Source organism: Alternaria postmessia (assembly GCF_024291825.1).
Source record: "Alternaria postmessia strain BMP 2775 chromosome Unknown scaffold_23, whole genome shotgun sequence".
In the NCBI taxonomy this organism is placed as follows: Eukaryota; Fungi; Ascomycota; class Dothideomycetes; order Pleosporales; family Pleosporaceae; genus Alternaria; species Alternaria postmessia.
Genome location: NW_026260096.1, coordinates 331,344 through 358,798, shown reverse-complemented (window position 1 = coordinate 358,798; position 27,455 = coordinate 331,344). Strand labels below are relative to the sequence as shown.

At 52.1% G+C, this 27,455-nt stretch overlaps 9 protein-coding genes across 9 annotated transcripts; 5 read left to right on the top strand and 4 right to left on the bottom strand.

Annotated features, from left to right (window-relative positions):
* Window positions 1–317: 317 nt before the first annotated feature.
* On the bottom strand, window positions 318–2,843 carry J4E82_004804 (uncharacterized protein; the record flags this gene model as incomplete). The annotated part of the gene is made up of 2 exons (XM_051731078.1): window positions 318–1,136; window positions 1,185–2,843. 2 exons carry the CDS (start codon window positions 2,841–2,843, stop codon window positions 318–320), a joined length of 2,478 nt encoding a protein of 825 aa, XP_051589285.1.
* A 2,017-nt stretch (window positions 2,844–4,860) lies between these two features.
* Window positions 4,861–6,624, bottom strand: J4E82_004803 (uncharacterized protein; the record flags this gene model as incomplete). Its single annotated transcript, XM_051731077.1, has 1 exon — window positions 4,861–6,624. One exon carries the CDS (start codon window positions 6,622–6,624, stop codon window positions 4,861–4,863), a length of 1,764 nt encoding a protein of 587 aa, XP_051589284.1.
* Window positions 6,625–7,168: 544 nt separating this feature from the next.
* On the top strand, window positions 7,169–9,431 carry J4E82_004802 (uncharacterized protein; the record flags this gene model as incomplete). Its single annotated transcript, XM_051731076.1, has 2 exons — window positions 7,169–7,455; window positions 7,505–9,431. The coding sequence occupies 2 exons, from the start codon at window positions 7,169–7,171 to the stop codon at window positions 9,429–9,431; spliced, it is 2,214 nt and encodes a 737-aa protein (XP_051589283.1).
* Window positions 9,432–9,734: 303 nt separating this feature from the next.
* Window positions 9,735–12,265, top strand: J4E82_004801 (uncharacterized protein; the record flags this gene model as incomplete). The annotated part of the gene is made up of 2 exons (XM_051731075.1): window positions 9,735–10,565; window positions 10,616–12,265. The coding sequence occupies 2 exons, from the start codon at window positions 9,735–9,737 to the stop codon at window positions 12,263–12,265; spliced, it is 2,481 nt and encodes an 826-aa protein (XP_051589282.1).
* A 1,062-nt stretch (window positions 12,266–13,327) lies between these two features.
* J4E82_004800 (uncharacterized protein) lies at window positions 13,328–14,623 on the bottom strand (the record flags this gene model as incomplete). The annotated part of the gene is made up of 2 exons (XM_051731074.1): window positions 13,328–14,056; window positions 14,111–14,623. 2 exons carry the CDS (start codon window positions 14,621–14,623, stop codon window positions 13,328–13,330), a joined length of 1,242 nt encoding a protein of 413 aa, XP_051589281.1.
* A 3,636-nt stretch (window positions 14,624–18,259) lies between these two features.
* On the bottom strand, window positions 18,260–19,607 carry J4E82_004799 (uncharacterized protein; the record flags this gene model as incomplete). The annotated part of the gene is made up of 6 exons (XM_051731073.1): window positions 18,260–18,495; window positions 18,545–19,172; window positions 19,225–19,320; window positions 19,368–19,454; window positions 19,507–19,526; window positions 19,577–19,607. 6 exons carry the CDS (start codon window positions 19,605–19,607, stop codon window positions 18,260–18,262), a joined length of 1,098 nt encoding a protein of 365 aa, XP_051589280.1.
* A 2,888-nt stretch (window positions 19,608–22,495) lies between these two features.
* On the top strand, window positions 22,496–22,846 carry J4E82_004798 (uncharacterized protein; the record flags this gene model as incomplete). Its single annotated transcript, XM_051731072.1, has 2 exons — window positions 22,496–22,618; window positions 22,676–22,846. The coding sequence occupies 2 exons, from the start codon at window positions 22,496–22,498 to the stop codon at window positions 22,844–22,846; spliced, it is 294 nt and encodes a 97-aa protein (XP_051589279.1).
* A 721-nt stretch (window positions 22,847–23,567) lies between these two features.
* Window positions 23,568–24,896, top strand: J4E82_004797 (uncharacterized protein; the record flags this gene model as incomplete). Its single annotated transcript, XM_051731071.1, has 1 exon — window positions 23,568–24,896. The coding sequence occupies one exon, from the start codon at window positions 23,568–23,570 to the stop codon at window positions 24,894–24,896; it is 1,329 nt and encodes a 442-aa protein (XP_051589278.1).
* An 835-nt stretch (window positions 24,897–25,731) lies between these two features.
* Window positions 25,732–26,988, top strand: J4E82_004796 (uncharacterized protein; the record flags this gene model as incomplete). Its single annotated transcript, XM_051731070.1, has 3 exons — window positions 25,732–26,059; window positions 26,101–26,866; window positions 26,931–26,988. 3 exons carry the CDS (start codon window positions 25,732–25,734, stop codon window positions 26,986–26,988), a joined length of 1,152 nt encoding a protein of 383 aa, XP_051589277.1.
* Between the last annotated feature and the right edge of the window lie 467 nt (window positions 26,989–27,455).

Sequence of the window (27,455 nt, the reverse complement as noted above, 5' to 3'; positions counted from 1 at the left end):
TATGTAGGAGGATGCAATTCTCAAATTATCTAAGCAAAACCAAAGAACACTATGCTAAAGCCCCTTGTACGCCGAAACCACCATGACACCTGTCCCAATGCATACCCAATGTATGTATATGCTCTAAGCCAAACAATGCTGCGTGCATGCAGAACGCCTCCCAATGAGTCCCAGTCCTACACCGATGATGATGCATGCGCCGCCGTTTGCCCCGTTTACCTTGGTCGTTAACAAATTCGTGTTTCTCATTTCCATATTATGATTACGGGCACAAAGATGTTTCCGTCAGCAGAAGACATCGTTTGAGTCGCCGCGCTCTACGCAGACTTGGGGTGCTGCTCAACGAGCCATTCCATCACACTTTCGTAGCATAGTACAAACTGTCGCAGACTCTGTACCATGCTCAACCGCTGCAGTCTGAAGTCCTCCACGGTCTTTGCAATAAGATCGGTCTCCTCGTTGTTCACCCAGCTGTCCTCTTCGCGCTCGTTCTTGGCTAACTTGTCGTCGGTGTCCATTGGAGTCGACTGCCTGGCGTTGCGAGCTTGCCTTTGCCGCTTGAGCATATCCAAGACGGAGTCAACCGTGCAAAAAGTACCAGTACGGCCACATCCGGCGGAGCAATGGACTATAATCGGGCGGCTGTTGGGTGGGTCAGGCTGCGAGGGCGAGCCACCGTTGACCGAGCGGACAACAGCATCAGTCTGCTCAATCAGGCCCAATAGATGCGTAGGATGGGCTGGGGCTCCGAAATCAGGCCAATGCGAGTACTGCAACTGTGTGATTTCGCGCATACGCGCGAAGGGTTCATCATCGTTCGAAAGAGTGAACTTGCGCACGATGACATAAGGCTGCTCCTGGTTAGAAGAACCAGTAGTAGCTTCCTTGGTGAAGTTGGCAAGCTTCGGTGGGTTCGTTGACCTGCGCTGACCCACTGATGGCCTCGATTGTTCCCTGTGACGATGGATCTTCGACGGCTCCAAAGACGCCCTGCGTTCGCCAAGTGGGTTGAGGTGTAGATGGCCATATCGCTTATCGGACCAGTAGTTGTGGGCCTTGACCTGTCCACCTTCTTGCTCGGCAGTTAACATGACAATGACACGAACGTCTTGCTGCCAAACAACGTTCCAGAAGTCCTGTCAAAGTGTTAGTGGGTGACGTGATATACATAAATGAGAACATACTTTGAAGGTAGCCGGTATGGGTCCCTGCGTTGCGATGTAACGCTTGTTGGAGTAGGCGGCTTGGACGTGGTTGGCGTTGACATAATCGCAGCTTCCTTCAGCAACTCCTTCGAGCTTGACACGAGTGTGTTCGTATGGCCAGATATTGTTGTAGCGATTCTTCGAACCTTTCTCAATACCTGCAATCTGTATATGCTGTCCCTTGCCTCCTGATGACGACGGAGCGTCGTAGACAACTTCACCAGACAAAGCCTTTTGCATACGCTTTTGTTCACGTTTCTCGATTTGCAAGAATCGTTCTGCGACTGTCTTGCCCTTGTCTTGCTCTTCAGATGCAGCCTGAAGCCACTGTGGAAGATCGTCTTCCACTGACTGGGTCATGCCTGCTGGCTGCTTGACGGGCATCTGCCCAACTCCACCGATGAGGTCCATGTTTTGACGAATGTTGCCAAAGAAAGGGTTAGCAGCGTTCTGGGTTGCAGGCATGGGACAGCCACCGATAACAGGCGCGACAGCAGGGAGATCGGAGTTGAGGTTCAGAGCAGCAGTGCCGGAGGTCGGACTTCCAGAGCTTTGGTGTGTGATCCAGGCTGGGAACTTTTCAGCAAATTCTTGGAATCCACCACGGATGATAAAAGTGCCACCTGACCAACCCTCGCTGGTGAACTTTTTGAGGGTGTTGACACAGGTTGTGGCGTCCTTCATTTGCGATGAGTTGGCGTCATATACTATGATGTGTTTGCTGCTCCTCCATCGCTCAAACTTGTCCCTTTGTTCGTCATCTTTGAAGGTCTCAGCTAGCTTCTGGACATTGAAGGAAGCGCGCTTGAGCAGCGTCGTAGGAATACAGAGGCTCAGTGCGCCTGTTATGCGAGCCTTGGCATACTGTGTCGACACACGGAGATCCAGCACAAGGACCTCGTCAATGGAAGACTGGAGGATGTTGACGATATGTTGAGCAGTGACCATAGTGGGTCCGGTAGTGTTGCCTTCTTCCTCAAAATGCGCGGGAAGCGTCTCAGCACGGTGAGTGGATATTGAAATTTGCTGGGGATGCATCTTCTTTGAAGGTAACGATGGCCGTGGGATACGGGGTTCGGCGAACTGGGCGACAGCATCTGAACGACCGGGTCCATCAAAGCTTGCTGGGGAATTCCTTCGTGGTCGGTCGGGAAACATGGAGGATTCGGTCGACAGCATGCGCTTTGGGGAACGTGGCTTGGGGGCGAACTCTTGCTCGTCGCTGGTATCGCTCTTGTCGCCTGGTCGGTCGGGCGGTGGCATCGACTGCGACTGTGAGTACGAGGGCTGTGCGGAGTCGATGTTGGCGAAGAAGGGGCTCTTGGATTGTGCCTTCAGGCCGGGCGATGCAAAGTCGAAGCTGCCCAGAGCAAAAGCTCTGTTGTTCTCCGACTGTTTCCTAAATTGCTCAAACTCTGGGTTCTGCTCAACGGGTATTATCCGTGGGGAGGCGGCAGCTGTCGAGCGCACGTTGGAAGTGGGTGGGCTCCAGTTTCCGCGAATGTGCTGGGCAGCACTAGAGGAGAAGTGGTCGGCATTGCTGTTGACGGCAAGACCAAAGTAGTTAGGTGAGGGGGTCGAGGGTTCCTTCGTCTTCTGTGAGGCTACATGGCTCGGTGTTTTGGCTACCCCGTTCATGCGGGGCGTGAGGGGGGGTAGCGCAGACGTCGGATGTAGTGAGGCACTTGGCCTCGTCATGGGCGTCGATCCTGAACCTCGTGGGCGAGAAGATGTGTGGGAGGAACCTCTGGGCCTAGGCGATAGGGCAGGCGTGGACATGGTGTGAGGCCTTCACACGCGTCAACTGGGTGAAGCGTGAATGTGGCTGGTGGGCGGGCAGATTAAGTCGTGGTAGGAGATAGGTGCATGAATATGGGGACTTGATGGCAGCGGGAGGGTGTGTGTGCAAGTAATGCAGGAGTGGTTGGTGCGGTGTGAAGGGTCTTGGTTTGGTGGGGATTGCCGCTGCGCTGAACAATGACGTAGGTGTATAATGAGGCAATCTCCCTGTGTTGCTGGGCGCACGAGCGATGATGTGCAGGCACAGCCCTGGGTACAGCCGACGAACGCAGAAAACAGCCGAATGTATTCGCAGCAAGAAGCGATGCCACACGGTGCGGCTGTGGTATCAGAGCTCAGTAGCGCGGGCAAACCGTAGGGGTGATGTCGTCAGGGCAGGAAAAGCTGGCTAGATGCCGCAGCTGCAGGGTCTCTGAGAACCAGCAAAGGGGAGGGGGTGCCTGAAAACAAACGGTCCCGTGACTAGGTCGGTAGGGCTGAGGCTGTGGGCGGAAACGGCAAATAGGCGCAGCGGAGAGGCGACGAGGACGGGGCGGAGAGCGGAAAGATCGAGTAGACAGAAGCTGGATGTATCGGCGATCGAGCAACTTAAGAGGAATCGACGAAAAAGCCATTTCCAAGGCACGGCTGCGAAGACTAGCTGGCTCGCTCTGGGCCCGACAATCGCATGCTAAAACCGCCTTGTCAGCTGTATGGGCTATCGTCGAGCCGCCCCTGTCTATTGCGACATTTGCTATTTAGCGTCACCCGCCAGGTCAACGGCTGCGAGGTTGCCGCCACGACTGTCCAACTCGCACCATGACGGCCGCGACCTCACGTCTGCAGCGCACATGATGGCCTTCAAGACACCGAGATACTGCCTCAACCGCAGAAAAACCTGCTGCGTGCATCCGCGCGCGCCGGCTGCAAGCATGCAATCCTGAAACCTCGCGACGCGCCCCACCGCAAGACGCTCGGGGACCCTTACATTGATCGGCACCCGAGACCGTGCAGAGCAGAAGGCTGCGTCTGGGAAACACACCGTCGCTCTCTGGCCAAAAGGGTAGGTGGGGATGCTAGATGCTACGGCCGACGCGACTCGTCTGCTTCACGTCTTCTAATCTTCTAGAGTGGTTGATCCTCAGACTTCTACCACCAAGTCAGACCGCCACTTTGTCACGCCAACGACATCAGCCGCCAACTCAAGCAGAGCAAGCATCTTCCTCTCGCCTTATCCCTGTCGCACATGTTGTTCGGGCTGCAGATCCCATAGTTCATACGGACACATGGTTCGGTCGCTATCAAGTACTGCCCAACTCGTACGGTACCGTGTCTGACTTTGCAACAACACGTCCTTTTCAGACAGGAACAGGGAACACATCATGCGTAGCGGTGTGGGTTGATTGTACACACACATACGCGCACACAAAATGGCGTGGTTCTCTATGACGCAATCGAGTTCGTACAAGATGCCGAAGCCCGGCCCTTGGCTATGACTTTGAGCGATATTTGAATTTCGGCACAAATAGCCACCAATGTCTCACAACAAGAATTTCTCGATCGTGTCAAACAAAAGCTTGTGCACACAGACTACACAGACTTCGAGACTAGGCGGTCCGCAGTCATTCCGAAGGGAACGGTAACGAACATGCATTCCCGCTATCTCCGCATCTCCATTACAAAGCCAACCAAAAATAGACAACGTATGATGTAGTGTTTATTTGTTTGCTTAGTGATATTGTTGTAGAGACATCACGATGCGTGTAAATGCCACATGCCAAAAGCCGTATGTACGCCTGGATATAATACCTGCCTTTGCGCCTAAAATCAACAAAAAAGAGCACTCTGAATTACCTAGTTTTCTCTGAAGTCATGTCTACATCTCCATCCGTTCAGTCACTGGCGGGTTGGAACTCGTCTTTCCGTGCTTCTTTGACTTGTCATAGCATATAAGACCAAAGAAGCCTTCAGAAGTGCACGACGTGCTGGCGGAGGTAGCTGTCGGGGTTGGTTTGGGTGTATGATGTGTCTTCGCAGGTGGATCATCACCGTCAAGGCATCCACCAAACCAGCCTGGATACTTGCACGATGAAGTAGATGTGGGTGTCGACGACGTGGTTGTCACAGTAGGTGCTGGGGCGGGCGTGGTAGTGATTGTCATGGTCGTAGTAGAAGTCGTCTCGTCTTTGCAGCCGAACCAACCGGGCGTCTTACATATCGAGGTCGATGATGTCGTCGTAATCGTGGTCTTGCTGTGTGCTTTGGTTGTAGATTCGTCGAGACATCCCCACCATCCTGGCGTTTTGCATGTTTCAGTTCGCGTGCGACTAGACCTGGTTGACGTCGATGTGGCTGTTGGCTTTGAGCTCTTGCTGGTAGTCGTCTCGGTGCCGTTGCTCTCAAAATACTCCCAGGTGTAGCAATCAGTACAGTCGACGTAGGCTTCGCACTTGGGCGGTGCATCATACTTGAGTATAACGTCTCGAATGACTTCCACAATCTTGTGGGTGCCAATACCCATACGCCAGCCAAAGTCTTTGACTGTATCATATACACACTTGTGCCCAGTATGGCAGACACTCTGCAAAGCGTACCCGCCAATTGTGCAAGCACTGGTAGCTTGGTTGCATGCGCCCATGTATATGGGATCAGCGGTGTGTCCAAAGTGGAAGCCACCGGTGAGCTTGCGCTGCTGCAGCGAGCCAATCTGGTGGCCTGGTGGTACCGGAAGACCCAGCCGCGACGCCGGCATAGCTTCTGGGACGGCTTCAAAAGTGACTGCAGGGTGTCCAAAGGTGAGGGAGAGGAAAGACGACACGGCACCGCCGAGAGAGTGGCCGGCCATCCAGATCTCGGCATCGGGATATAATGCTGTGACATTGTGGTACAAATCCTGTGCAGCGTAGTAGTAGCGGTTCTTCTCGCGAAGGGCAGTGACGAGACAGGTAGAGTTGCAGGTGAAGGCCGAGGTTTGACAGTCGCAGACTTGTCGCCACAAGTACTGGCCGCCTTGACCGCAGCAGCAGCTGAAAAACAAGTTGTCATTGATCTTGTCGTTTGTAGTCGTCTCGGAGCCGTCGAACATGGCGGGCGACGTGCCCTTCAAGCCTATGACGACGGTCGAGTTCTCGGTGTCGGCGAAGATGTGGCCTCGCAGACCGTCTGATTCCCAGCCGAAGTCTTCAGTGTAGTTGAAGCCGCCACCGACGTCCTCCCACTCCCCCGTACCGGGCTCTAGTATGTAGGCGTCCGAGGCCATGCGTGCGAAGCTTAGGACTGTCTCTCGGTCGGTGACGTTGGGGCCTGCTATGTCGTCGATTGTCCAGTCCTCTTCGGGCAACTGCACGCCTCTCCCGGTCCTTCTCCCCCACTCGAGTATGCCAGTGATGGTTTCCTTGCTCCTATCTGCCAGTCTCTGTATGCTCATGGTCTCGGATTTGACGCGCAACCGCGGCACAGGCTCGCGCCTGGCCGCGTCTTCGTCTCCGGCCGTCCATACTGCGGCATGTTCTGGGACGTCGATGCGACGGTGAAGCTCGGGATACCTGTAGGTGCCGTGGTGGAAGATGTGTCGCAGGGTAAAGTCCTTGTCGGCGTTGTGAGCACTATGTGGAAGAGGCGGCGGCGGCAAGACGGGCATGTCAGCCGCGCCCGCAACGCTCGCGGCCACGAACGACAGCAAGAAGGACGCAGCCACGCGCGATGCAGAAGGGCAGGGGGTTTGTCGTCGCATCTTGTGAGAGTGTGACAAGGAAAAGGGGCTACGAACCAGACAAAGAAGACGATGGCAAGTCCAAACAGCAGGTGATGGCTGCCTCCATCGGCGAACATCGATGACGATCGGTGCTTCACGCCATGCCCGAGCTCTCCGCAAAAGGAGCATCCAGTGGCGGCGGGTCGGTGCGGGGGAGCTCGCACTGGCATCTGATAGCGAGCTCCAGATAGCTCCACCACCACAAGTACCAACGTCCATTCCAACGTCACTCGTTGCCGGCTTCCGTTGGCAGCCAGCCCATCTGACCCCTTGTACCTGCTGCAGTGCATCCTCGTCTCAAGCGCACCAAGACGGGTTCCAGTACAATCGGAAGTGCCCATTGCTGCCGCATGACGTGAACGCATGAGCTCTCCAATGCAGGCGCACGACACTTTTAGATTTCCATTCCACGCCCTGCAACAATAACAACATGACCGGGCGGCCCAGAAACCTGCATCCTTCACGCTCCTTTACGCGTCTCGACTCTGCGCCCAAGAGTCCGCTCTCGCGAAGTCGAGCGAATACACTGCAGGGCCCAAACGCGTCAGATATGCTAGATCCATTAAAGGCTGCCATGGTGCCAGAGGAAGATGAGCATACTGATGGAGACGTCTTTGCCAACAAGGAAGACGGTGACGACAACACCGAGGGTGAGGAACCCGCAGTACCCGACACTTTTGAGGAGCTTCCCATCGAGATCCGCAGCTTGACCGAGAGGTATCTTCTGTCGCCCATGTCACGCATCACTGCATTAACCCGTCCGTAGATTCCTCGAATCCCTCACAGCCAAAGTCCATCCTACCCCCCTATCCGCCGATGCCCTTGCCCATCTCTTCCAAGACTTCTACGGCCGCGCCTCTGCAAAAATCAATACACACATAGCCACCCTCTCTGCTCGATTAACGAGTGATAACTATGTTGCAAACGCCAAGAAGGGGGCCGCCCCATCAAGCAAACCATCATCGATATCCAAGGGAAACGATCCGTCAGGGGAACAACAGATGCTTAGTGCAACAGAAATGGCTGACCGCAAGAAGGCACGGAGATCGCTCGAGCTCAAGCGATTCGCACTCGAAGAGGCCGTGGAACGCGCTGTGTGCGAGAAGGTCTACCAGCGGATATGGCGGCACAGGAGCACTGATGATGAGGAAAGGGACCATAAGCTCAGATCGCGCACAGCTGCTCTCTCGCTTGTTGGCATTGGCTTGAAAGAGCTCTTGATGACTGGCGAGGAGTTGACTGAGGAGGAACGTCAGAAAGCCAAAGAGAAGGAGCCCGAAATTCGAGAATACCTATCTGCCGCACGTCAAGACATCTTGAAGATGAATGAGGAGAAGTATCCGCTTGGAAAGGTCCAACATCTGACTGCTGCACACAAGTCCATTGTCGAAGCTCTGTCAAAGATATTTCCTTCCACTTCGTCTGCTGATGAAATCCTCCCAACGTTGATCTACGCACTTATCACTATGCCACCTGTCGACTTGAACGTTATTAGCGACCTGAATTTCATACATCGGTTCCGCGGATCCAGCCGTATGGATGGTGAGACCGCATATTGCCTGGTCAACTTGGAGGCAGCCATCTCATTCTTGGAAACTGTCGATCTTTCTTCCCTACGTGCCGAAGAAGCCGTTCCTACAAAGTCAGACTCGAGGCCTTCGACGCCCAAATCCGAGATAACACCAATGCCCTTGGGACTTTCGGACGCGCCGGATCTTATCCAAACTCCAGCCACTCCTATCTCCAAAACTCATTCCAGGGAACCTTCAAGTCCGACAACTACCAAAGCTCAGCGTCGGTTGAGCAACCTCATCCAAACGCAGACTAACAAAATTGAGGCTGCTTCTGATGCAGTTCGGGATTCGATTCTTGATTCCGCCGACCAAGCACTTGGCAGAATTAACAACACATTAGACACCAGCTTCAAGTTCTTCTTCGGTGGTCTAAAGGAAAAGAACCCAGATGGACCCATGCAGGAACAACCGGTACTCCCCAAGACACTGGAAGATGCAAGGAAGCTTGTGAGCTCTCCCACTCGTGCAGAGCGGGATGATGACAACTTGAGTGTCAGTGCAGCGAGTTCAGTACATGGTGACGAGTCTACAGAAACCCCAGTTAGCAAAGGGTTGGACGCGAAGATGGCTGATCTTTTTGCTGGCAAAAGGCAGATTAGAGATCGTAGCGTCGATTCCACTAAATCCGGGGGAAGCAGTAGCGGACGACGTGTTGCATTCGCTACATCACAGAATGTAGAAGAGAAGGCACCATCACCAGCTCCTATTAAGGCGGATGGTCCAGCACCAGGCAACATTTCCGCTGTTGACTCTATACGCAACATGGGCAACAACTTCAATCCTTTGAACCGATTGTCCAGTATGAACGTACTGCCCCGCTTTGCACGCGCCGTAAGCAGCAGTAGCACGCCTGTACTCCCATCCCCGAGCCAAGAGCAGGTCAAGGCATCGCCTTCTCCAGAGCCGCTGAGCCGCACAGCCACGAATGAAATACCGCCAATAGATGACAAGGGAGCGAGAGCAGTTGCTGCGTTAGAGCAGCTAAAGAAGACTGCACCGCCTTCCAAACGCTTTTTAGAGGCGAAGGATGCTCAAGACTTGAAGCTCAAGGAGGTTGAAGAGCTACTAAAGGAGTACCAAAGACTTGCGGGCGCATTGAGAGGAGCAATCAACTATTGAAATGGATTATGCACTTGGGCGGAAATATATACACAATTAACTAGGACCGAGAATCCTAATCATACACATCACCTGTGCAAACCCAGTGCGTATGTTGTGATATTGCTTTTACTAGCAGATTTTGGCAATGCAGCACGTCGTGAACAGCGGCTGGCTCAGGGTTTCGGCCAAAACGGGGGTTACCGTATTAGGAAGGGGCAACGAGTGCGCACGGACTGTAAACAAGCAGCCACAACACACTCTTGTGCGCTCCGCATCGACACTGTGGCCGACTCTAGACACCGCAAACTCCGAATCGCACACATGACGGAACCAATGTCAAGTCTTTCGTCGGAGAAGCTAAACACCTACTCTGACGACATCATCATCGACGATATCGATATGGCGTACAACGACCCTCCCTCATCGCCTTTTATGGACCACATCGATGTCGAAGACCAAGAGAATATTGCCCCCAACGCAGCGGCCACACCCGTGAAGCCACTAGTTGATCTGGAGGACAGCGCACCGCAATCTGTGTTCAGAGTGTCGCCAGAGAAGAAGTATGGGCTGAAAGAGCGCACAAGCCCAATGAAGACGCTCCCGGTGAAGAATTTAATGGACGACTTCGACGACGCGGCACTCAAAATTAGCAGCGACGATCAACACACGCCCAAGAGAGATATCTCTTCAGCCAAGGAGACTCCCATCGAGCGACCAGGCTCCGCAATGAGCAGCAACTCCCACAAGAGCCAGTCACCCTCGAAATCGTCCCGCGTTCCTTCGCCCGGAACGGCTCAGCGCAAGACAACACATACACACCAACGCCAAATATCTGTTACGCCATCAAAACGACCGGCCTCTTCTCACCAAGAGCCAGCCCTTCGTGATAATGAAGGCTTGACCACTGCAATGAAATTCATGGAAGAGAGTAGCTCGAGAAATCGGGAAACTCCAAGGAAACAATCTTTGCGAAACGACGAATACGAGATCGATCTGAGTATGGACAACACGGACTTCAACCCAGACGGCCCAGAAGTAACATCCTTGGATGTTGACGATACCTGCTTCAGCAACTTCTCAGAAATGCCCGGAATAGATATGACAAAGTTTGCCGGCCTAAAGCAGAGCCCAGCCAAAAACCAGATGCCAGATGTGAGTTCGTACGACATCCGTCTGATACAAGATACTGACAACATGACAAGGCTACGCCTCGCGCTCGCACTCAAATGACCCCGTCCACAGTCCGCCGGTCCGAACGTACACCTAGCCCTACGCCACGGCGCGCATACAACGACAATGATACTACAAATCTACTCCTAGACTTTACAGCTCAGATCGAATCCTTTTCCTCATCCCGCCGTGAGTCAGCAGGACGCAGCCGCCATTCGCCTAGCAAGTCCGCTGCTGAGCCAAACCTCCGCGCATACTACCAAAACCAGCGATCACCGGCCAAAGGTGGATCGCAAGTACCTGCGACCCCGAACCAGAGAAGTCAAATGTTGAATTTGTTAGATTTCGAGCTGCCTCCACCACCAACACCACGTTCACTGCCTACTGTCACTATTCGTGAGTTGGAGTCTGTAAAATCCCAGTTCCAATCTCAGGTCTCGTCTCTTACAGCTAGCTTATCTGGAAAAGAAGCCGAGATCGACGCTCTTTCAAAAGCTATTGCCGATGCTGAGCGCCGGGTTGGCGAAGCCCAAGAGACCGTCCGCGACGAACGCTCAGCTCGCGAATATGCAGAGACTCAAATGGTCGACTGGAAATCAAAGGGTGAAGAGGTCCAAAGATTACTGCAAGACGTCCAGGCCGAGATGGCTCGTAATGACGCTGAGCGTGAAGATCTCCTAGCGAGGTTAGCTGATGCTGAAAAGCGTGCGGATGATGCTGAGAGCCGCTCGGCTGAGCTTGAAACCAAGGTCATTGACGCTGAAAGCAAGAACGTGGACATGACGACTTTCATCAATAACGACGAGGGAGACGAGAACAAAAAGGTCTACTCTGAGCTCGAATGCCAATCTGCGATTGCTGAGAAGGTCAATGAGATTGCACGTGACCTACATACAGCTTACAAGGCCAAGCATGAGAAGAAGATCAAGGCCCTCAAGGACAACTACCAGAAGAAGGCCGATGATAAGTGTAAGGAGCTTCGGACGCAGATTGTTAGTCTCGAACGACAAGTTGAGGAGGCAGAGAAAAAGCGTGACAGCACATTCAGCAGGATCAACCCCGATCAGCATAACTCCGAGGACGAAAACCAAAGAGCATCCCCCACAAAGTCTACACGAAACGCCGAAGACGCTCAGATGCTAGAAGCGCAGAGAGCCGAAATCGAGAACCTCAAAGCTAGACTCGCTGGTCTGCAATCTGAGCTTCATTCCCTTCGCAAGTCCCATGATATACTTGTGGAGGATCTCGAGGCTGAGCGCATTGAGAAGGGTGAGCTGGTAGCAGCTGCCGAACAAATGCTGTCTATGTGCGGTGAGAAGATGGAAGAGATGCAACAAGACGACCTTCGCCGTTCACAAATCAGCTCTGCGCCACCTACTGCGCCTCAACAACAAGCACCACCCCAACAAGCAATGCGCAACACAGGCTTCCTTGCTGGTGGCACCAGCACTCCTCGCCCTGCGTCTGCACTCGTTGGCGGACGCCCCGGCAGTGCTATGGGTGACCGTCTAGGGGCCATGAATGAGCGCACAGGTAGTGCCATCGCCAAGCCGTCCGGTCTTCGTGCACCAGGTGGTCTAAAATTTCAGGGTACTCCCGGACTGAACAGGAGCCAAAGTGGCGGGAAGAGCAGGTTATTGTCTAACATTGAGCGTATGGGTGGAGGAAAGACACAGGAGTAGGATGCCTGGCCTCCTATTGTACGCGCTATGAAAGGGTTTGGATATGAGATACCGGTCATAACGTTGGAATTAACTCCGGGTTTATGGAAATCTCCACCCAAACATGGAGTTGGGGCGGCGCCGTGATGGAAGCGTATACTGGGCTGACTTGGTTACGAGCATGATGATCTGGACGCTGGCGTTGTCAAGGATCGTTACCTAGGTACTCGAGCTCTTTTTTATCTATTTTTTGTCTACCGTTTATGTTGGCGCATGTTAGGTGCGCCCCGTAGTACATGGAAGAGTAGAGTCTTAACCACTCTGTACAATTTTGTGCAATTAATGGGTTCTGCCGGTGCGTGCTCTTACCAGCCATGCTAATATGTTTGATTCTTCATCCAGCTCTCGTACAGCTCAGCACCTGGATCTGGAAGTTATACTGGGCGATTCTTCGTGGAAGCATCCGAGTCCATCTGTTGCAACACACTACTCAGCACGATCACTATTAATATTTACAGCACGACATTGCTTCCATGGGTCGTAAGGCTTCATCCGGTATCTTCGAGCCTGACAGTGAGAAGGCCAAGAAGCTGGCAGGAAGGGTGGACAATCGTCCTAGGATTTAGATCGCCATTTGCTGTTACTTGCGTATCACAACTCGGTATTGCTCCTGCTTTTCACTCAAGAGGGTTATAATCGGACTTTGAATAGTCAGTGAATGAATAACTATCATGATTAGTCCTGCAATCAGCATACTGTGAAGCCTGTTTGAAAGCGAACGTTTTCAATTGTTTCGCAGTGTGACTAGTGTTGTACAATGTCTTTTTCCCAGTGCCAACCCAGGCTAACCGTCATAAGATGTATGTGTGGATGTCGTGAAGCCTCCCAGATGCAACCAAACAAGCCAATCCGCCCTGCATGTGCAGTGCCAAAGTGGAAAGATCAAGGGCGTATGATAGGCACCCCTGATTCCCAAAGAAGAAGAGAAGAAAAACCCAGCGTCCAGGAACGTGATGAACGAGTGTGAAGAATGTAAAGAATATGTGGCATACACCAAGAAGAAACGCTCTGACGGCCCACCATCTAACCATACATGTCACAGCTCATGGTCTTGATCTCATACTCACTCTGGCCATCAACGACACCACAGTTGACATCCCAGCCCAACTCAAAAGTGTCGCTCTCAGGCATGTGAGCCTTAGCATTGGGGGCGCAGTTGGCATCCTCAGTGAAGTACGAGACCTCCATTCTGGGGGCCGAGTTCCAATCACACGCATCAACACGCTTGTAGAAGGTGCGGCGGTGCATACGAAGAGCCTTGCGCTCGACAGCCTTGTTGGTAGAATCGCAGGAGCAGCGAGCCGCAAGGGTAAGCTCGTCACGACGGCACTCACAGCGAGAGCCGTCAACTGCATAACGACGAGTGCCTGCCTTAACCTTCTGGTGAGGACGGTTCCACCAGTGGCCGTCACTTGAGTCATCAGTCTCTTCGGAAGCTTCAGAGTCGTTGGTCGCTGTCTGTGTAGGCTGGTACTGCTCGTAGATAGTAGTAGCTACGACAGTGGTAACGACGACAGCCGGGCTGTCCTCGACAGGCGAAGCGGGTGGCGATTGCTCGGAGCTCTTATCGTCCTCGGCGGGAGCCTCAGGCTGTGCGGAAGTTGGCTGAGGAGTCTCCTCAGGCTCAGTCTCGGAGTATGCTGGTTGCTCGGGCTGCGTTGCAGACTGAGATGGCTCGCTGGGCTCGGTGCTATCGCCAGAGCCAGCACCAGAGCCAGAACCAATGTGGACTTTAGCACAGTTCATGAATGACTATAATGAAGTTAGCATACATCTCGCATGTATCTCGTCTCACTCGCGACTTACCTCGTGTTCGCGATTGAGCCATACCCAACCGAAGATAGCATCACCTTCAGGCATACCGGTAGGTACTTTGAAGTCGAAGGTCTGGGCCTCAGGTGATCCATCCTCGGTGGCATGTGGGCAAGCACCGTGGTATGAAGCGGCCATCTTCCATGTCTTGCCCTTGTCGGTCGAGAAACCGACCTGGCAAGATCCTCCATAGTGGGTACCACCAGGCGCCGCTGGGTCGTAGTCATAGTTTGTCAGTTGGAAGTAAGCGTCTTGTCCAGGCTGCCAGGTGACAGTAGCATCCTCAGTGTCGAACTTGTCAAGGTGACCGCGGCAAATACCAGGAGAGGGCCTGCTGTCACCACCGTCAGGTCCACAGCAACCAAGCGGGAAGTTGAACTCGGGGTCAAGCTCCGTTGATTGCTTGTTGATGGCAGGGGCTCCTCCTAAGGGAGCCGGGTAGTACATCGACATGTGGGCCTGAGCAGCGCCAGCCAGGGCGAGCACAGAGATAATGTTCGTATACATGATGATGTTTGTGGATGGATTCGTAAAGACCGTGTTCGCGATGAGTGACTTTTTCTGGGTATCAAATGAAGGTTTTGGAGCTTTAAGTGCTGGATATTCGAAAAGGATAGTCTATTGACAATGTCCCACTGTGAATATTGGAAGTGTCTGGGTGAAATCTCCTAGGTAGCAACAAAGAAGCTCAAAATGAAGACGATCCAGCGTTTTCGAACACAAAAGAGTGAATGTAGAATGAATGTCGACGAAGACTTGCTTGTCGGGAGGGAATGTGTGCCACTGGGAGTGATGCCCTCTTCCGCATCGGGTGGCCTCGAGCCTTTATATCGTCTACCGACGACTGGACCAAGAATGCCGGCGGGCTCGTATGTATTCCCGCCCAGCACGGCCAGTCTCCAGCGGCTGGACGCCGTTGTGACCAGCATGTTAGTCGAGTCTACCCAACACTAGAGCTGACTGGTAGCCCCTAACTACGTCGCGACCAATGTGAGTGAGGGCCAGCTCGCGTACGTGCGGATACGAAGTTGGCCTTACTGTTTCGAAACAGCGAGACGCGAGAGTCTGTGGGGTCTCGGAGCAGCCCCGTTCAGGACCGCAAAGGTGTTTGCACTGTTCCTGGCTGAAGAGCCTCGGACTATGTTTCAAGCGTTGCCCTTTTGAGCATAGGAGCGGCGCTTGTTCCTGCCAAGGGATGTCAAGGCGGGGAATCACACACGAGATTTTGCCTGCCGTCTAAACCTCATCTAACAATGATTAGCACAGGATTCGAGGCCTTATGTTTCACCATTAGAGATCATCAACGTTTTTCGGCTGGCTTTCCAGTGCGGGTTGACGTACAAGGGGTCCCTCAGCGCGACAAAACTCATATCGATAAGAGCACTCGCTTGAGCTCGCCACGTGCGTGTGTGATCATCCGTTCCCGAACGTTTGTTTTCACCATGTCCCTTCGTTTTACTGTCTCCGACTGCAGTATACATAGTGTATCAACATTCAGGTTTACAAACTTGCTTTGGGAAAAGTTGATGTGTGACACAGTCAACTGCAAGAGGGATTCGAAGCGGGCTGCGGATGCCGTTATGCGACATATGCCACCTTCCGTAAATGTTCTACCTGCTTTTAGCCTTCTTGCCATTCCCACTGGAGGGGTGTCATCATGTGTATCCACAGCTGCAGGGGACGCTCGGTGACGCGCTTCCAGACGCTCGCCTGGAATCAGAGCTCCATATACGTAATCGGAACTATCGGCGTTGGGCATCCAAGGCGGCCTCTAGGCACGAGTTCCAAATTCGCTTCTTTTGGATGCAACGTAATACGAGAGGGGTCTTGTGAACAGAGTCAATTCTTCGTTACACGAAGACAATCCTGAGGACATCGCTTGCTTGGCCGCTATCGTGACGTCGGCTCTCCTCGGTATGCCTCGAAATAGGTGCTATCGTCAGCCACCATCAGACACAGTACAAAGTAGTCTGAAAGACACCATCACTCTATATCGTCGACGACATCCAGGTCCCATGTCATGAGAGATACCTAGAACCCTACAACACCGTTCACAATATCCCAGCTTCCAAGTGGCCTTAACCCGTCAAATCTCAGTAAGGCTTATTTTGACATTAGGGATTCCCGCGCCATTTCCGGGCAGCCATTTGATCGCCCAGGCAGGCAAACACGGACTTACCATGAAGCGCCTGGTGGGACAACTAACGAGATCCCGCTAATCCCAACCGCCCGATTGTTTCACCTCACCATCACCTGCTTTATCGATTGGGAAGCGATATCTGCACGGATATCTATCGCGGCCCGCCAGTTGGAATGACAAGCGAGGTATTCCTTGTCCTGGTCCCCCGAGTCACCCGGGGACCCGTTGTTCAACAAACGATGTATATGGAGGCGCCGGTGCAGCGCCCTGGAATCTGATATGGACCAGTGAGATGCCGTCAGGCCGTTGAATTGTGAATGCAAATCTCACGACAAACAGCGATGCGATGCGCTCGCCCCGTCACGCCCAGAACGTTTGTGATGCTGTGATGAAGCTAACGGGCATCCAGACCTTGTTTGCCCAGTACGCTGTGAACCAGTTGCCACAACACCTTGAGAATCGTAGCATATCCCTTTGCGAGAAGTAAATTGTACATGCAGCACGTACAAGACTGACTGGATCTGGTTTCAAAGTCCTAGAAAGCCCTGGCGTCCTCTCGGGAAAAAAGCAATGTTTAGGCAGTATCACTTCATGCACGGCAATATGCCACCTCTTTCAACCTACAGTGCTTGTGTGCATCAGGAGTACACGGTCTACCAAGTCTATCCAATTCCTGGCGCTTCTGCTAGCTGTAACTCCTGCATCGAAGTCTTGACAATTTGTTCCGGGCCTTTGAGGCCTAGCTCGATTGTGTTAACCCAACCCACTAGATACCCGTATAGCCGAGACCTCTTCCAGCTCATATAGTGCGTTAGGATGCCAATGTAGCGTACCAATATACCACGGAAACTCAAAGATGATACTACGATGGCTAGTCATGTTGTCCGTCTCTTCTCTGCATGAGCGGTATACTTCAATCTCCCTTGTAAATCATCAAATCTACAAGTACTAAACTTCCACCACTCAGCTTTCTACTTCCACATACGCCACCTCATGGTCTTACTCTCCGTTCTTAAGCCATGATGCAAGTGCTGTAACCCATTCTCCGAAGTGGCGTCATGGTTTATGCAGAGTATAGGCAACTGAATCGTCTTATCTATGCTACTGTAGCCCCTGGCGCATACATCAGCAAGAGGGGCATTTAGTAGTTGGTACAGAGTGGGCGTGAGACTGTTCATCATCCCCCTGTACACTTTAGAGCTGATATTGTTGCGCTTTGCTACACAGGATCGAAGCCCGGTTTCTATTCTATACGCTCTCCTTCGGATGCCAACGTACCCAGCTGAGCGACCGAACACTGATACGTCGCCAGACTGTGCCATATGAAATTCTTGTACTCGGTGGTTGGAGTGTGAGGTGCTTGATTGTAGATACTCTTCAGCGCGTGGATGAGACAGTTGTACGCAGCGATGATCCTAGTTTCTGCTTGCGGATCCCGAGCCGTAGTTCCACCATAAGAGCTGGAGAAGGACAGGAGCTTCATCGGGCCACTTTCCCATGCGTTGGATCTGCATTTGTGAGTCGTACCATAGTCCGGCACTATTAGCGTAGGATGCAGTTCTCTGTTACCTTCGTGCATCCGCCTTTCCAGCTCCTCCACCGATGGCATTGAGTGTCCAACAGGGGAAGTTGGACCGCACTCCTGGACGTATGACCTCGGACTTGTTGCTTGAATAGATGACTGCTTCGACGAATCAATAAGAGGTGAGAACTTTGGTAAGCTGGCAACAATAAGGCTCTATCGCTTCTGCTCGCCTTCGACGTCCTTCCCCACGCACTGCGACTTTACACGATCGTCTTGCCAGCTAATGAACGTCCATGTATGTTCTTTTGCTGGCCTGTATGCATCAGGTGCTTGCGAATGGCGTAGGCATGCATTCCTTGGCACCTGCTGACAGCGATACATTTCCCTCCCAGGTCAAGTAGGTGTCGGAGGCGTCCAGATTCACGTTACAGTGTCATGATCGCTAGCTTCTCATAGTATGTGATTCCACTATTCAAATCTACTTCTGGAGCAGCTTCTCTAGCTCCGCAGCTATCGCATCACCGACTTCACTCGTACTTGACTTTCCGCCAATGTCAGCCGTGCGGATACCGTTGTCGATGGTAATCCTGGTCGCCTCGTCGATCTTTTGCGCAAGCTCTGGTAGGCACAAAGAGTACTTGAACATCATACTGATAGAAAGGACGGTCGCGATGGGGTTGACGATGCCCTTGCCGGCGATGTCGGGCGCAGAGCCTAGTATTTGTGAGCAGGCGCACATGCAGTGATAGATGAGAAGACATACCATGGATGGGCTCATAGATTCCGTTCAGCTTGGTCTTGCCATCTGGGATGCCGCCCAGACTGGCACTCGGCAGCAGACCCAGACTTCCTGGAATGACACTAGCCTCGTCGCTAATGATGTCACCGAACAAGTTGCTGGTAACTACAACGCCGTTCAGCGCTCTTGGGTTTTTGATCATAAGCATAGCCGCCGAGTCGATGAGGTGGGTGCCCGACTTGAGATGCGGGTACTCGTCCTTCATGATGCGCTCAAAAGTTTTCCGCCATAATCTCGAGGTTGCCAACACATTGGCCTTGTCCAAACTCCATACTGGCACGGGCGGGTCCTCGACGGATGCGAGACTACCTGCTAACCGTACGACGCGTTCAATCTCTTCGACGCTGTATGGCTCCGTGTCCATGGCCTTGCCATCGCCCTCGTCTTCCTTCCTGTCGCCAAAGTATATGCCACCAGTCAATTCGCGGATAATGTTGAAGTTTACGCCGCGGACGTTGTCAGCCTTGAGGGGCGATGAGTCGACGAGAGAGTCAGAGGCGAAGAAACACGGTCGCAGGTTTCCGAAGGTGCCGAGTTCTTTGCGAAGTCTTAGGATTCCTTGCTCAGGGCGCACCTTGCCGGTTCCCCATTTCTACATGAATTGTCAGAAGGCGTTGCATAGTTTGGAGACTGGAGGCTCATACCGGTCCACCGACAGCACCGAGAATGATGGCGTCGGCTGACTTGGCTGCTTCGAGCGCTTCGTCTGTGAGAGGGTTGTTGTGCGCGTCTATCGAGCACTAGAACATGTTACCGCGGATTCTTTACGTCATGGCTCAAAACTTACTCCTCCAAACAGGTGCTCTTTGAAGTTGAAAGTGTTGTCTGTGTGCTTTTGGACAACTTTGAGGACCTTGATCGCCTCAGCGACAACCTAAACATGCTCGTGAGTAGTTGCGCAGAGAAAGTGTCGAGGCTGCTATTACCTCGGGGCCGACACCGTCACCTGGATGCAATTAGCACTCTGCTTGTCCTATTTCCAGGAACATAGCTTACCAGCAAGAACAACAATATTGTGAGCAGTCATGATGAATTGAGTATATATGAGTTTCGATGATGGGTATCGCACGCTCAGCAAGTTTTACCAAAGACTCGTGAAGCTACCCCACGGTGCAATGCCAGCCCCGCTAGATGCCTCGCCCCTCCGACGTCGGCCGCCTTGCGCCGAACATCGACCTGCCACCGCTCATCTTTCTCACCATTCGAGGCTCCACAAACACGACCAAGTTATGCTTTTTCAACCTCACTTGCGAGCATTCCGATATCGCTAGGTCGCATTGTTCGTTGCTGCCTCCCGTGTCATTAGTGATTCCTATAGACGAAAAATGACTTGGGTTACGGGACTCGACGTAGTTTATAGTATACCATATGTCTCGTGGTACAGCATAAGTAGAATGAGTTTGTTCACACTGCACCATGAGAGCACAGCACATTGTACCGATGTACGAGTGATTACCCACAAACCAGAGTGGCCGCTTCTTGTGAGCAAATACACCTTTGATTGGAGCCAAATTACCATTCTAGCTATCGCTCTTCGCCATACGGATTTGTCTCTGCTCCCACGAGATTGACCATCATGTTGTATATTTATTGTAGTATCTTGACCCTTCTGCGAAGCAGTGTTTCTTATGCATGACCCTCCGTGCCACTGCGCGCTGGTAGCTCCAATACGCTTGTTCCTCCTACACAAGTGGCATATATTGACACTCACGAAGAGGTGAGATTCTCCTGCATGACAAGATTTTAAACCACTCACGACAATGAACCGTTATACACTGATGCAATCGTTAGATTCGTCACCAGTGCGATTTATGAACTGTCTAGATATGACATATTAACAAGAGAATCAGAATACATGTTCTCGTTTTGAGGAGCATACTCCTGTGGTTCACCTGACTACCTGCAGATGTATTGAATGTAAAGACAGAACGGAAGAAAGAGACCATTCCGATATTGGCTTCAATGATTCCCACATTAGAGTCTGTCCAATCGTCCAGCACATGTGTCGTTGGAAGTGCAGGCATCTGCAGTGGCAGGCTCTGACCCCAAGTCTTATCGCCGAATCCACGCAACTCTCCTGAGAGGAAGAAAACAGTACGTTGCCGAGTAATTCTCAGGCGACAGCAGGAAAGCTCTCTAACGTCAGCATAACGACCGGAAGTGTCGCATTCGCCAAATACAGGAGTATAGACAAGCACAATGCGGGATGAAGTTCAGGGCGACCAAGACGACACCGCTGCAGAACCGTGTTTCACTGTTATCGCAATGCTTGCGGGAATCACCGCGGCTGCTACTGTAGTGTTATGAACAACAGAAGCAGGAACGATTGCTGGTAGATTCACTTTCTTCTTCCATCCATTCCGCCTGGGCATGGCTATGTCTCCAGGGCTAGAACGTGTTCGCCTTGACTTATTAATTAGGTTTGGATCAAAGCGCAATTTGGTGTTGTTCTCGCTCAGTACCGAAGCGGATCGCCGGCTCGTTCCATCATCCTTTCTATCTCCTGCGCCACTGTTCTCATGTGGGGACCTGACCGTAGAAGTATGGGCATGTGCAGGACCTTTGTAACCTGATCCGCCACAAGTATACGTGTATATTACGAATACCGCTTCTTCATCCACTGGAGCGCCAAGTGACCAATCGGCAACAACCCCTTGATGTACGGCCGCGTTTGCCCCCTATGGTTATTGAACGGCATAACAGTGAGACGACGTGGATGATAGGGGGGGCAAGAGTTATCACCACCCTCTCGTTATCTCTAACAAGCATGCATACCAACCTTTGGGGGACGTGTGACTGCCATATGATGATCAAGGCATGCCATGAAGTCTTGGAAGAAGTTACTTTTGGATGCTGCACGACTGGCGATTTGGGAAATTGGAGGTTTGGCGTTTTGAGTAAGCAATACGTGGAATCGGTGCAGTAAGGTTTAAAGCTCCCGCCCGTACTAGTTAGAACCAAGACCCCGTGGGGTGGAAAAGTGATGGAAGAGGCCGCAGGCCACAGTGATGCGTCGTGGAGGCTCTGTGATCAACGCGCGGGATGGCGCATCGTCTAACCTCTCGTGCACCAGCCTCCGCAGATCTACTCCCCACGCGCAAGCTGCAAGTCCCGATTCGGTTCTCGATACACGCTTCCTAACCTACAGATCATAGCCAAGAGTCTTGGTATATGAAGATCCTCGATTGCGCCTCATATCCAGTGCGTGGTCTCCTATATAAGTCGCGGCCGGCCGCATCTTTTTCGCGACAAGCCTCCGCGTTTCTGGGCGCCGCGCAAGGACGTTGCGTAGTCCGGTGCGCCAAGGTATGCGCAATATCGTGATGCAATGTTTGGTCGTTGGTTGTGCAATTTGTACTCTGATCTGCAGCTTTGTGGTTGGGTTGAGTAAACGTGTTGGAGATGCGTTTTGGACTGGCTGCTCTGGGCATGGGGCTTGGAACCATCTCACTATCCGCGTATCGCGGTTGGCGCAATAACGCTGTAGTGACCCCGTGTCCCATGATGCCCCAGCTTACCTGTTTCCGTTCCACCACTAGTCGACTTGACAGATATAATCCACACGGTCCCCCTCTACATGTGTTGGCTGCAGTTCGTGGTCCACGGCCCTGAGCAATGCCGGTACCGCTCCCCGATTTGCGCGATTAAAATCACAGCTTTTTTCAACAAACGAAGCGAACTACGGTTCGCGCCGCAAACACTGTGCAGCACATCTCTAGCCGCATAAGACCACTGACTCGTTTCTCTCCTTCATGACTTTGCAACCTCGCACTCTCTTATACCACAACTGCAACAACGAACCCAAGCTCGTCCGGTAACGTATACCCAAAGCCGTCCGCGGCGAGCATTCCAGCCACCTCATCCGAGACCCACTACAAAGACACAAGAACTCAAGCCACCACCACACACTTCACCATGTTGTCTGTTCGCTCCAGTGTCGACAGCATCTACAGCCGGCTTAGCGGCGAGAAGCCTCTTCCGAAGCCGGCCTACCACTGCAACATGAACCCACAAGAGCAATCACTCTGGGCCATCATCGTGAGTACTCTTCTGCCAACCTTCTGTCTGAAAACATTTGTACTAACAATTATTTAGGGCGAAGAAAAATATGAATACACCTGCGACAAGAAGGGCAGGGTACACAAGCGCCGCCTCACCTATGTCCAACGCGCCCAGAAGCAGCGTCAATTCTTCGAGTCTCGCGTCGGCCATGCCATCGTCGGCGATGAGTGGATGAGGATGAAGCTTCCTTCCCGCAAGTGCTAGCATATCGCCATGCGCATGTGGCTATTCACTGCCAACATTACGACTGACACGTTATGAGCCATCGTGTCGCGGAGCTAGTCGGGCGGTTTTTATTGGGGTTCGGTGTGCTTCTGTCTAAAGTGAAGATGATAACACTTCTTCATTCTACTATCTCTTTTGTAATGGGTTTGGGGCGTCGGATCAGTGGCCTTTCGCATAGGATATACCCGGCATATGCATTCAGCGTGGAGTTCGTTACGCTGCCAAGATCAATCTATTTCATGATCAAAACCTGCTTTTATTTCTTGACGATATTGAGGGTGTGACTGTAGCTGCTAACCGGGTGGTGTCGAGAGGGGTGTAGGTAATTACAAGTCATGTTCGAGACCACAGTGGTCTGTCTCAATAGCAAGCAGTGTAAGTTGTATGCGAAAACACTTTACCGAGTCTTCGGAGTGTTTCTTTGAAATGAATAGATGATACATGTTGTGCCTAGGATGTGAAGTGGTGTAGAGCTGGAGGACGCCTGGCTGTCGGCCCAGCGCCACTGGCCGTAGCTCGCTTCTGCCCATTGGTCGGTTCAGCGATGGCGGCCGCTCAGCCTTCGCCGCGGGCTGTGACCTCACTCTCCATTTTCTCAGCCAACACACCGAAAGCGAATCGCCATCTGATCAAGTCATAATGTTCTGGCCCTACCCATGAGGAAATACGCCTTGGAGAGTTATAACATCAACCTTACACCATGTCGGATGAGGAGGGCCTGTTGGTCATCGCCGCAAATGGCGACCTTGTCCTTGAGGTCGCACAGGAAGAGGGCGGACAGCAATTCTCATATCGCGTAGACTCCAAAACACTGCAGCACAACTCGCGGTACTTTGAGAACCTGCTCAGTGATCGCTTCCACGAAGGGCAACAGCTGGCGAAAGCTTTAGAAGAACTCCAGTTGAGCGAGGGTGCCAAAATCGCTGACGTTCCTGTCGATGCGCTTCCTCACATATCGATCGTTAATGTCGGTCGTGTAGCCGTCGCCAAAGTCTCTTCTATCCGAAACCTCATCGCAGACTTCCTTCGCGCAGTCCACGGTCTCGACCTTGCCGTGGCCAATCCCCCCGTGGCCAATCTCGCCAATCTCGCCGTCGTTGCCGACCGATTCGATGCTGTCGCGTGCCTGTCAAAGCATATACAGAGAAAGAAGTACCTGCAGTTGATCGACGCAAAGTCGAGAGGCAAGCCGGCCACAACGCAGACGGAAGAGAGAATACGACAAAAGCTCTTTGTTGGTCTTCTTTTCGATCATCCATCATGGGTGACGCGATATTCAAAGCATTTGATCATGCGGGACTCAGTCCAGTGGCGACCGGGAATAGAGGAGGACCATACAAAAGCCTTATGGTGGGACATACCAGACGTCGAGGACGAGTTGATACAACGGCGAGAGTACATACTTGAGACCATCAACTCTCTACAGGCTCATTTCCTTAAGCTGTACACGTCAGGAGAACGTCAATGCAAGCTCTGGTATGATACATCGCTGCAATGCGATTCTTTTCAACTAGGAGAAATGATTCGCTTCTTTTCCAAGATCGACACTATACGGTTGCAAAGCAAAATCTATGACAACACGGAGCCGACGTACTATCTTGGAGACATCGATCGACTTCTATCATCGCTCCGCCAGTGCTCCAACTACCAGGTCGACAGCAATCATGGGCACTGTGGACTGCGGTCACGAATACTGCCGCTCCTTGACCTCATACAGAATCAGCTCAGTCTCGACACAGGCAGTTTGGATATCGGCATTTGTGCAGAGTGCTGGGCGAACCATCGCAAGGAGTATGCCTGGCAATTAGCCAAGCGACCAGTGGTGTGGGCGCATCCAAAGTCTTTGACCGGCAATCGGACTCTTGCTAACGCAGCCCCGCGTAAAAGTCACCAGAGGACGCCCAGTAGCTGCCTGAGTAGGCATATGGCGGTCAGGGACCTCTTCATGGCTGTGGAGCGCGACTGGACTTCAAGGGACGTGTATCAAGGAGACAATACATCATCAAGGCCGCTTTTGAAACCTTCTTGAGCCTCACACAGGCCTACGCTCAGAATGCCTGCGTCTGATACTGGTACGCTAGGGCAGGCTAGGGCAGTTCTAACCTCTGCGCAATCTATTGAAATCCTGCGCAGTGCCTAGGTACCTACGAGATATCATGCGTGCCACCCCGAAAGATCTTTCAGTTATTACAAGCACTGTGGAGGTATCGCAAAGGTGGACAAACTTGAGGTTGTGTCTGCCTTAGGAACTCTGATGGAATAAGGAAGGTCGCTTGCATCTTAAGCGCCAGAACGAGATGAAAACCAACCCACTTGGTCGACTCGGTGTTCGTTACACTTACCAAGAAAGTTCCCTGGGTGAAGTGTAGTGGTTCACGCGCCGTTTGTTCCTTAAATCCATTGCGCATGATTCGTTCAGAAAACGGTTGATGATTGTGGACCATCTCGTGAAGTATTACGTGCTCGGCTATGCGGGACCAGCATCGTGATGTGATTGGGTGGTGGCTGCGCAGTCAGCCATCAGCGCTATCTAAGCAGCTCGGCTGTGCATGCTTGCTGCTGCGCAGCACATGGCGTTTTTGTTGCAGCTACCCGAGCCACATAACGGAAGATGCCATACACTCCTGCTCATTTCTGATGAGTCGGTACTCAAGGCGGATGATAAGGCACACACGGGGCAAAAAAATGTCTTCTGATAGTCTTCACACCGTAAAATCGTAGATGTTGTGAGTAGTATAAGGATCCACCTGAACCATACAACAAACTTCCCTCTTACATCAAGACACGGGTGTTCTGATTAAGCAAGCTTCCATCTGTCATTACGGTTTGCTCTTGAACTCATTCTGACGTTCGCCCTTGCTCAAATGTCTGGCTCACTTTCGGCTCTCCAGTATCTCGACAACACCCACTCTCTGAATTGCACTACCTCTGCCTACTGTCAACAGAATACACTATCCACAAAGTCCGGAAGTATGTATCAAAAACTGAAGAAAACCTTTTCAACCCGCAAACCTTCAAAGTCAAGCAACGATTACATTTCGTGGGACACAGAAGGTGCTGGACAGACACTGAGTAGTACGCCTGCAGCTGCACCGGTCAGCAAAAGAAGCTCTGGATCCCGCGACAATGGTCTCGCACCACCCTCACGTACTAATCCATTTGCATCGGCATCACCGGCTACACGAAGGCCCAGTAAGTGCTATACATCCCGTATCTGTTGGGCATAACACGAGTGTTTCCTTCAAATACTGACTTCCTAACAGACAGCTCAAATGTAAATCCTTTTAGTTCTAATCGCGAAGCCCCGCCAGCTTACACACCAAGCCCAACTCAGAACGATCATGTAGCAATTTCAGCTCCAGCTAACGGTCCTTTGGACGATGATCCTTATGACTTCCTCAGAACTTTCGACACAGTCTTTCTAATCGACGACTCAGGATCCATGGCCGGTCGCTCTTGGAGGGAGACTGCTAAGGCTCTTGAGATGATTGCACCGATTTGTACGCAGCGGGATGCCGATGGGATCGATATCTACTTCCTCAATCACCCAGATTCTAGCCTTTACAAGAACGTCACATCAGCGAGTACCATCATCGAGATCTTCCAGACTGTGCGTCCCAGCGGTGGTACACCAACCGGTCAGCGGTTGAATAAGATCTTGAAGTCATATATTCGGCGATTTGAGAAAGACAAGACTATCAAGCCCATGAACGTTATTGTCATCACCGATGGTGTACCGTCGGACGACGTCGAATCTGTTATTGTCTCAGCAGCGGTAAGGCTCAATGCGGAGTTCGCAGAAGCGTGGCAAGTCGGTGTTCAGTTTTTCCAAGTTGGGAAGGAACCCGGTGCGCGAGATCATCTCAAGCAGCTTGATGACGATCTACCTGAGCTGGTTCGCGAGGCCGGCAATGGGACTCGTAGGGATATGGTAGATACGATACCTTTCACCGGTGAAGGGGATACTGAACTTACTGGCGCCGGAATACTCAAAGCAGTGTTAGTAATGCGCCTCCACGAACTGCATATGAGACATATACTGACTTCGCACGCTCACATCTAGGCTTGGAGCCGTCAACAGGCGCTGGGATCGTAATTCCAAGGACTTACATCGTAGCTAGCCCAGTATGGTCTGCTTCTACATGGATCCATGATGGTGGGGCTGTCCAGATTCGTCGATCTTATACGTTTAGAGATACAGTTCCTCGCATCGATTGGATTTTCTTACGTATTTTATGTAGGTGGTGGTGTTATCGCGGGAGTTGGTGGTTCGATGTCCTTACTTTGCAGGTGGCTTCTGCATACGCATGATGATACCCCCTGCTCCGCATGACACGACTTTGCATGGAACGGTTGGGCGGATATCTGAATGCGTTTCTCTGGCTTTATCCATAGGCGCTATATTGTTGTACTGGTGCTTTCAAGAGCTAGTTCCTATCTCTTCTCCTAATATTCATACGTTCATAAAAAAAGCCTCACTCTATGAATTCAATTCCGCTCGTTGATCAAATGTTGTTATGCAGTGATGATCACAGAGCCCACTCATTGAGTAGGCTCTATGTCAGTGTTGTTCTCTGAGGACCGGGAG